At 44.2% G+C, this 10,069-nt stretch overlaps 1 protein-coding gene across 1 annotated transcript in view; it reads left to right on the top strand.

Annotated features, from left to right (window-relative positions):
• Positions 1-446: 446 nt before the first annotated feature.
• Positions 447-10,069, top strand: part of zfhx4 (zinc finger homeobox 4) — a gene marked incomplete at its 5' end in the record, with an annotated part of 60,216 nt that continues 50,593 nt past the window's right edge. Inside the window, 4 exons of the mRNA XM_079234031.1 lie at positions 447-2,924; positions 3,152-3,376; positions 3,831-4,125; positions 5,870-6,411. Of these exons, the coding sequence (XP_079090157.1) occupies positions 447-2,924; positions 3,152-3,376; positions 3,831-4,125; positions 5,870-6,411 (3,540 nt within the window). The remainder of the gene's footprint in view (positions 2,925-3,151; positions 3,377-3,830; positions 4,126-5,869; positions 6,412-10,069) is intronic.

The raw sequence follows: 10,069 nt of genomic DNA, 5'->3' as shown, positions 1-10,069 counted from the left end.
TGATAGACTTCCCTACTGCCGGCTGTCATGGGAGCTGCATCATTCATTTAGTTTCCAAGCTGTGGTTCCTGGGGCCAATAAGAGATAAAACTTTTCTCCACTTTTCAAAAGTTGTCAAGGTGTCTGGTAGGTGAGAGGCTATACAGAGATAGATGACTGTCATGTTGTGTTGAAATCACCAACCTGTGCTTGAGAAATCAGTCTGATCCAAATGAGGTCGGCAACAACACATTTAGTACAAGATTGAATGTGGGGTAAGAGTACGTTAGAGTTAATTGAAACAAAGTTAATAGTGATTTAGAATTAGCCAACATTATCTGCTATTTGACACTGTGGTAGTGTGAAACACCATTTACTAAATCCCCATTGTCCTTTTTCATTTCTGTCTTTCCCAACTCAGGTCCCTGTTAGGCTGGATGAGATGAGATCCCTATGTAGTGGTCGTCATGGCAACTTGTGACTCTCCCCCTATGGTGTCATCACGGCAGCAGGAACATGGTGGCCAGAGGCTGGACGCTGCTGCTGAGGACAACGCCGTCATTGCCATGGAGACCAACAACGCCGCCAACAACAACAACAACCAAATGTCGCCTGCTGCCATTGGAGAGCCAGAGAATGGCCTCGGAGAGCCCGCTGTGAGCCCGCTGAGGTCCACTTCTACCCCCACCAATGTCAGTGCAACCACCGACCCTGGACCTGAACAGAGTCGGAGAGAAAGCTTTACTACTGGTAACAAAGGGAGTGTTACTGGGACTTTACCAGGAGGAGGAGGAGCAGCTTTGGGTTCGGACTGTTCTGCCCCTGCCACATCTCCTGTGGCACCGGCAAAGGAGATCCCCTGCAACGAATGTTCTAGTTCCTTTTCCAGTTTACAAAAATACATGGAGCACCACTGCCCCAACGCCCGTCTCCCTACTACTGGAGGTCATGAGGAGGGTGAGGAGGTAGAAGGGATGTTAGGAGAGGAGAGTGAAGATGAAGGAGAACGTGAGATTGGTTCTGCCGAAGTGGGAGAAATGAACAGCGAGATGGAGATGGAAGAGGATAGTGATGTGGAGAACCTGAGCGGCGAGATCATCTACCAGCCCGATGGCTCTGCCTTCATCCTAGAGGACGCCAAAGAGCAGTGTGGCAACCAGGGGGGGATGTCTGGGCCTCACCAATTCAGGGGCCTACTGTCCCCCCAGACCTTTCCCAATGCCCAGGTCAGCAGTGGCCAGAGTGGCCTGAGCCCAAGGGGAGAGCGGTTGGAGCAGCCCACTGCACCCATGTCCTTCTACCCCCAGATCATCAACACCTTCCACATCGCTTCATCCCTGGGGAACAACCCCCTAGTGGCCGACCACCCCTCCTTCCCAAATACCTCAGCTGGAGGGCTGGCGGGCACTGGTCCCGTGTTGCACAGTTTTCGTGTCTATGACCTCCGCCACAAGAATGACAAAGACTATCTGAAGGCGGATGGTGCAGCCAAAAACTCCTGTGTGTCCAAAGATGTCCCTAACAATGTGGACTTGTCCAAGTTTGAGGGCTGTGTGGCCGATGGGCGGCGGAAGCCTGTGCTGATGTGTTTTCTGTGCAAGCTGTCTTTTGGCTACAGCCGTTCCTTTGTGACACATGCTGTCCATGACCACCGTATGACCCTGAATGATCAGGAGCAGAAGCTGCTGAGCAACAAGCACGTCTCTGCCATCATCCAGGGCATCGGCAAGGACAAAGAACCTCTTATAAGCTTTCTGGAACCAAAAAACCCCCCAAACTCTGTGCTACCCCAATTTCCCTCACCTGCCAACTTCCTAGGGCCAGACACTGGGCTCCACGGTTTGTGGAACGCTTTCCACAGTAGTGGGGAGAGTACCGATTCCCTTCAGGCAGGTTTTGCCTTCCTGAAGGGCAGTGCCAGCAGCTCCTCCAATGACCAAACCCTTAGAACCCAAACCATGCCAAAGGCTGAGACCAACCCAAACCTCGGGGGAGGGGCTGGTGCTCACAGAACCCCCAGCGGGAGTTCTGCTGCTGCCACTGTTGGCAACCTGTTAGGTCGAAACTCTGATAGTGACTGCAAGGGCCACGTTAGGGAAACATGCACTTTGCAACCCAATGGGTCGGACCTGAGCCAGTACCCGCATGTCAAGCGGGAGCCCAGTGCAGTTGGAGGAGAAAGTCCAGAGCAGGATGATGATGCTTACTCCAATGGTGGTGGAGTAGAAATGGAGGCAGATGAGGAGGAGGATCAGACCATGGCGATGACAGGCCAGCGGGCCAACAGCACCAGTAGCAAAGATTTCCCTATCTTAAACCAAAGTATTTCCCCCTTTTCCAACAGTGTGCTAAAGTTAAACAGTGACAGCAAAGGCCCTGCATCCACCTCCTTTTCCTCCCTGCCTGCATGTGAGAAGCTTGAGATGGAGAAGAGCTGTCTGTCCACTGCCCTGGCAGCTGCCAGAGAGCGGGAAAGCAGCAACGACTCAACCAGTGAAACTCTGGCAGGACAAGATGGGTCGTCGCCATCCTCCCACCCCCTTGACATGATGATGTTGCGCAGAGATGATGAGAGTCCTGGACCTCTGCATCAACACACAGGAAATCCCAGTACGCCTGGAACTCCAGGGACACCTGGTACCCCTGGTCCAGGGGAAGGGTCCCCAGGTAGTGGGGTGGAGTGCCCCAAGTGTGACACGGTCTTGGGATCTTCGCGATCTCTAGGAGGGCATATGACGATGATGCATTCACGTAACTCCTGCAAGACGCTGAAGTGTCCCAAGTGTAACTGGCACTACAAGTACCAGCAGACGCTGGACGCCCACATGAAGGAGAAACATCCAGAGTCTGGTGGATCATGTGCGTACTGCCGCACAGGACAGCCTCACCCTCGTTTAGCCAGGGGCGAAAGCTATACCTGTGGATACAAGCCTTTCCGCTGTGAGGTCTGTCTATCTCATTTTTCATTTCTGTGGACTTTCAAAAATTTCCAAATTATGATAATTTTGTTTTTATTTGCCTGGGTTTTATAAGCCAACTTCGATCTTTGATTTAACAAAAAAAAAATCACTCGGTTTGGTGGACATATGCTAATAGAAACATACCATTGTTTTAGCAATATAGATGATGTATACCATGCATATCATACCCTGTATTCATTCTTGCCTTTTAGGTATGCAACTACTCAACCACCACCAAAGGCAACTTAAGCATCCACATGCAGTCAGACAAGCATTTGAACAACGTACAAACGCTCCAGAACGGTGGCACTGAGGTACAATACAACCACAACCATACCCATACCCATGCCAATCCTGTACCCAGTGCCAGCCTTGGTGGAGTCTGCGGTGCACCCTCGCCATCAAAGCCCAAACAGAAGCCCACTTGGCGTTGTGAGGTAATTAACCAACAGTGTCATTGTAGCGCTGTGCTAGCTACATACGAAATTGCTTATTTCAATGTCTAAACAATAAGACAGTTATTTCCCTCAGCATCACTATGTCAATTCTTCTTCTTGGCCACATCATCTGACCTCTACTCATTATAATACAGATGTTTTCAAACATTCTAGCATCATCTCCAAATATTGTAGAACTAAAATAAATTCAGGATCTGCATTAAAAGGCAGATCTGCATTAAAATGCATTAAAAGTGCTGTTGTTTTTGCTTTAGTTGTTCTCAATACCCATTATGAATGTAATAAACATATAACAATATTGTCTAATGGATAATTAATTATGCAATTAATTATAATTGTATTTGAAGTGCAAAACAATGCTTTGATAATGATAAAGAAACTAGCATCGTCAGACGCCCTTAAAAGTAAATGTATCCCACCTTTCTTCCAACAGGTGTGTGACTATGAGACCAATGTTGCACGGAACTTGCGAATCCATATGACTAGCGAGAAACACATGCACAACATGATGCTGCTGCAGCAGAACATGAAGCAGATCCAACACAGCCTCCATATGGGCCTGGCCCCAGCTGAGGCAGAGCTCTACCAGTACTACCTGGCTCAAAACATGGGCCTGGCAGGTGTAAAGCTGGAGAGCCCAGCAGGCAGCAGTGGCCCAGATGCTCAGATGATGATTAACCCGTTCCAGCTAGATCCTGCAACCGCAGCGGCTCTTGGATCTGGTCTAGGTGAGTGATACTAGAATTACAATTAAATAATAGTTTTACCGTATAGTCAATTAAAACGCAAACAAGGCATTTCTACTGAGGGTGTGACTTAAAGTATTTAGCTTTTTTATTTATTTGCCCTTGAGCTTCTTTTTTGTATTTCTTCTGCTCATCTTTCACTTTCATTTCTATGTGGTTTGTCTCATATATCTGATGCCATCTGGGTATTGTTTTTTTGTTTTTTTTATCTCCGTGCCTTTCCTTTGTTGCTCTTCATTTTTCTTCATTCCCTCTAACCTTTTTTTTTTCTGCACCCATCCTTTTTACCTGGACCCCCCTCTCCACACCCTCTTCTTTTTTTCTCTACCTCATATCTCTGCTCTCATATTGTCCCTCTGTCATTGTCTCCTTTCTTTGACCCCTCTCACTGATTAAAAAATGATTATGAGACGCCACATGAGAATTATTCTTAATCTTTCATTTGTAATTTTCTTAAGTCAGCTTAATCCTTGCCCATACACACCCCACCCCACCTTTGCTCACCCTGGAGAGGACTCACACTCAGATACACACACGTACACACAGTCTCACACAGCAGGAAGCGGATTCCCGTAGGAGTGAGAGAGATTTAACAATGACCCTGTAGAGTTACACACCCACTCCCTCTTCTAGTGTGGAGGTCACAGCCCAGCCAGCAGATGTACTCTCAGTGAATTACACTGATAACACACAGCTCCCCATAGTGAGCACAGCTGTACATAGGTTTAGATGGTGTGCGCAGGATATTTATAAATTCAACTCACACAAACATGCACACTTACATGAAGGATGAATATACGTGGTGACATGCATAGACACTATTTAGATATACACATTCTAAATTGCATCTCACATTTAGCATCTCATTCAGGTAAAAGTGTGCCATTGTTTTAATTAAACTAGCACACACCGCCACACAAACACTCATCTAATCATCCACTAATTAGGGGAATATACTTGAACTACAAAAATTAAAAAGATTCAAATGATTTGTAATTGTTAGATCCTCTGTGCTCCCAAACACAGTGTTGAGATATTATCTGAAAAATGACATGATTAGCTTTGGTAACAAGACAATGAAGGGATCAAACAAAAAAGTTAATTACATTTCTATGAATGGCAGATCTTTTCTTTTTTTCCAGGGTGGGCAGGCGGAATAAAGAGAAAACTTGTATAATGCATTAATCAGCTTTTCAAATCTCTGCGTGGATGTGAGAAAAGCCTGGAGCCCTAAAACCGTTGTCCCACCATTGCTGAGAGCAGTAATTAAAGCTACCTGATGAGCGAGTTAGCAAGTTGAAAAGGATGATTGTAATTGATCCTGATTCAATCCTATTAGGGTTTTTTATAGACAAGACTTTGTAAGGAGCCTTAGCCCTCTGTGAGGCTTTATTTTATCAAATCCTTTTGTGTGAGAGAGGCCTGCATGGAGGACTCACTTTTCTCTCCACACTTAATTTCATTAAAAGAGCTTTTTTTCTCTTTCTCGCTCTCCTTTATCCCTCCCTATGCATGCCAGCCTTTCATTTTCATCTGAGCTTTGTCTCTCTGTCATACCTCTTTGTTTTGATGTATCTTTCTGTGCGTACTGCCTGCCTTCTATCTGACATAATATCCTTATATGCTTCCATGTATGCAATCCTTATGAGAGCCCTAGGTTTTAAACACCTTTTTGGCACTCCTCTATGCTGACTAACTTTGTTTTTTCCCACATTTTCTCCCACAGTGAGTAGTGACCTCTCAGCGGAGTTGCGTCTTGCCAGTGGTCAACTGATGGCAGACGACCTATCCCTGGTGTCCTCTGGTGGAATGGGGGGTATGTCCTCATCCGACCCCTCCCTCTCCTCCTTGTCTCCACCTATCAACGACCCCTCACTGCGCCTCTACCAGTGTGCCGTGTGCAACTGCTACTCCACGGACAGCCTGGAGGCTCTCAACGCCCACGTCAACGCCGAGCGTTCTTTGCCCGAAGAGGAGTGGCGCTGCGTGGTTGGCGACGTCTACCAGTGCAAGCTCTGCAGCTACAACACCCAGCTTAAGGCCAACTTCCAGCTGCACTGCAAGACAGACAAGCACATGCAGAAGCACCAGCTGGTGGCTCACATCAAGGAGGGAGGCAAAGCCAACCAGTGGAGATTAAAGTGTGTGGCCATTGGCAACCCTGTGCACCTCAAGTGCAATGCCTGTGACTACTACAGCAACAGCGTGGATAAACTGAGACTACATGCCACCAACCAGAGGCATGAGGCTGCCATCCGGCTCTATAAGGTAAAAACACATTACTATTTTTGCCAGACACTGATATTGTATTGTACATAAAGCTTTAATAGCATTCTAACTGGTATGTGTCTCAGGGGAACACCATTAATTTTAAGGTCAGATTGAAAAAAAGCACATACTTTTTTGTTTACAAAGAATTTGCCCCATCCTCTTGACTGCACTGTCACATGGATATAAGGTTCCCATGAGAAGGGAATGGCCGAGATGGAAAAGGTCACTTCTGGAGCACCCGGGATGATTCCATCAGATATGGGTGTATGTCCTGCTTCTGACCAGCTTGCAGTACTGTTTATATTATACACAAGTCACGTACTATCGGCAAGTTTAAAATGTTTCAAAGTTTTTATTATTTTCAGCTGTCATTTCAGCTTTCTTTCCAGCTGTAAATAATTCCGGAATAATTCAAGAATGTGCTTTCATCATAAGGGTGTAGAACCTATGACAACTTGACCAAGTTTGAGTATTTAAAGTAGACCACATTCTATTGATAACTTAAAGAAACAAAGGTTACAATTAAAACAAATATGTATAATATTTGTATTTTAAATTGATGTAAAACAATAACTTCCCATTTTTATATGAAACTTATATGTGAGTTTATTGAATTGAAAATATTTCAGAATTAATATTTCCAGAAGCACACACATGATCATTTGTGTACATATTCACACAGTTCTTCTGCAGACAAACATGATAGGGGATCTTTTTTTTGCTTGGGAATATTTAGTAGTGACTTTTCATAGGGTTACCAAACTAGTTGCCCAGCACAGCAATAAAGTCACTTACTTAAGTAATTAAACACTTCACTTTCTGAGCAATAAACTGTTCCTCCAAAGAAATTCCAACACAACCAATATTTGGCATCTTTCTTCTCTCCAATGTATTTACGGTGATTTAGTTTGTCAGACGTCTCCTGCAGCTTAATAAGATGCTGTTACATTTCCGAGGCCTTGCCCTACAGGACGGGATCAAGTGCATTACATTAATGAGGATTTCTTTACTACTGTACGCAACATTTGGCAGTGGGAGGTGTTTTGTTTGTGTATGGGTGTGTACGTTAGCCTTAAATGTAGAGACAGTAGTAAGAGGATATAAAAGTGTCTTCAATTGATGTTTTTTTTAAATATACAACTACACCGTTATTACGTATTCTGCCACGTTTGTGTTCTAATAATAAGCCCGTTCACAATTATTTAGTCTTATTGTCAAAGTATGAAAGTAAAAGGTCAGCAATATTTGACAAAAAGTTTAAACAGAAAACCAGAAGTGTTGCGTCATTGTTTTGCATGTCCCAAGTAAGACTCAAGTATTTTCAATCAAGTCAAGCGAGGAAAGTCCCGATTCAAGTCAAATACTTCTATGGGCTTGGGGGAAGGTATCAAGTATTTTTAAGTCCAAAATGCTAAAGTCTAAGTTGAGTCACAAGTCGTTGCTGATGAAGTCCAAGTTGAGTTGCAAGTCTTTTAGGATTTTGTTAAATTCTAGAGTCATCAAATTTGTGACTCAAGTCTGATGCGAACGCAAGTCATGTGACTCGAGTCCATACCTGTGCAAGCAACTGAGATAAGATCAAGATGGGAATCTGCAACATTACATTTATAAAAGGAGTCTTACTCCATAAACCCACCAGACTTATGTCAAAAACGTCAATAATTTTTTTGTGAAAGATGTTCCTGCATTACATAGCGAGCTTGAAGAAATTGCATATATTCTGAAATCTGTGTCTGATTCTTACTTACAGTTCCAAGCCTTGAGTGGATTAAGCACACTGGCATTCTTAAGGTTATTTAAAACAGTCGTAGTTGACTTAAACAGGATGTAAGTATTGACACAGGATTGGTAGTTTGGCAAGGCTGAACTTGGCTTGGGATGAGTTGGGATGAGATGTCTGTCCTCAGGGATTGTTTACTAATTGCATTGAAATATTTACAGTGGATAAATTCTTTATAAAAGTGCTGCTTGCACATTGGCCCACATATAGCTAACCAATAGGAGCAGCTTGATTAGCCCACACTAATCAGATTCTCCTTACTGTCAGAGAAAGACTTTAGCATCGGTGTGTGTGTGTGTGTGTGTGTGTGTGTGTGTGTGTGTGTGTGTGTGTGTGTGTGTGTGTGTGTGTGTGCCTACATTTTAGAGTGTTGAGCCGCTCTTTAAAAGTTGATTTAAAATGACGCAATAGGTGAACACTGGCAGCTATGAAATCCTGCAAAGAAATCTATTTCTAACAGTTGTGATTAAATGTACAAACCCAAGAAGTACAATAAACAGTTCCGAAATAAAACAAGGAGGCTTTCCTAATTTAGATCTTATTTTGCTTTACAAGAAATGTAAGTAAAGCAGGGGAGTAAAGTTTTCGGCACACACAAACAACAGTGTGTGCTGGCAAGTGAGAGTCATCCGAATGCCCCCTCCGTGCACCCATACACCCCTGTACCTCATCTACCCACCCACCTACCTACCTACCCCACAGGCCTCAACAAATCTGTTCCACAGATGACGCTTTTAATGCCTCTGGCAGAAATCCCACTATTTTACCCTTGGACATGTGGTATTAAAAGAGTGAGAGGCCGAAAGAAAGCGTAGAGCAGCAGAGCAGAGGCAGAGGGAAAAAAAATCATTTCTTTATTTGACCAGAAAAACACCTCTCCTTTTATGTATTGGCAGAGGTGAAAAGCACATGGGGATGGAGGTAGCTTGGCCGGGCACATAAAAGATTTGAGTGTTGACGACTTTACCATCTGTTTTTTTGGAAACACAGAATATCTTTATGGCATGGGAAACCATTTGAAGATACAAACAAAAAGCATATTCAGGATATTTTATGGCTGCTTTGTGCTTTGCAATGGAGTACTTCTAAAGGGAAGTGAGAGTTTGAAAGTGTGTTTTTCCAGACTTTGAAACTGCAAGAGGAAAATGACATTAACAGCACATGGACATCAAGTCATCTGGTGTCCAGGGCACAGCAGGTGGCGCAGGAAGTCATACGCCTTATATGGAAAAAGCGGAGGTCCAAGCCTGGCTGCTTATTGGAGAAGAAACATAGGAAATCTGATTCGTTTGTTTTTAATAAGAGTCTACCGCACAGGCTGTTTTCTTTTACATTATCTCTCATGAAACAAAATTTAGTCTGTGTGTAAAAGTGTGTCGAGAACCTTACTTTAGTATTATCACAGCTGCCAAGTGCAAATCTTTATCCCCTGGAAACACTTAAAATTACAAAATGGAAGATGTTTTAATGTAGCGTTTGTATGTTAGCAGCCTGTGAGGTAAGCTCTGCATTAAATGTTGCCGTAGCATAGCGTGTCCATAGCTGGCCTGGCTCATGTTTGCCTTAGCATTGAGTATGATGATGTATGGCTTCGTTATGATTTTTAATAACAAACACTGGCCTTAATACACATGGAGACAGGAGTAAATCTGTCATTGCCATTCACAAGTGCTGCAGGGCTAAGTAGGGGGTTTAGTTTGTAGGGAGCATGTGTGTTTGTGTGTGTGTCCCCACAGAGCTTTGAGGTCTAGAACTGGGCTGTTCTTGCCCCTGGGTCATTAGAAGTGGAGAATGTTCATGGTCAATGTGGCATGGTCAAGGACCACACACACATGTACACACACACTCTGTGTCTCATAGGCCATGGCACCTGTT

This window comes from Taurulus bubalis (genome assembly GCF_910589615.1).
Source record: "Taurulus bubalis genome assembly, chromosome: 18".
In the NCBI taxonomy this organism is placed as follows: Eukaryota; Metazoa; Chordata; class Actinopteri; order Perciformes; family Cottidae; genus Taurulus; species Taurulus bubalis.
Note: the sequence above shows the minus strand (reverse complement) of the source record. Positions and strands in the feature narration are given on the sequence as shown.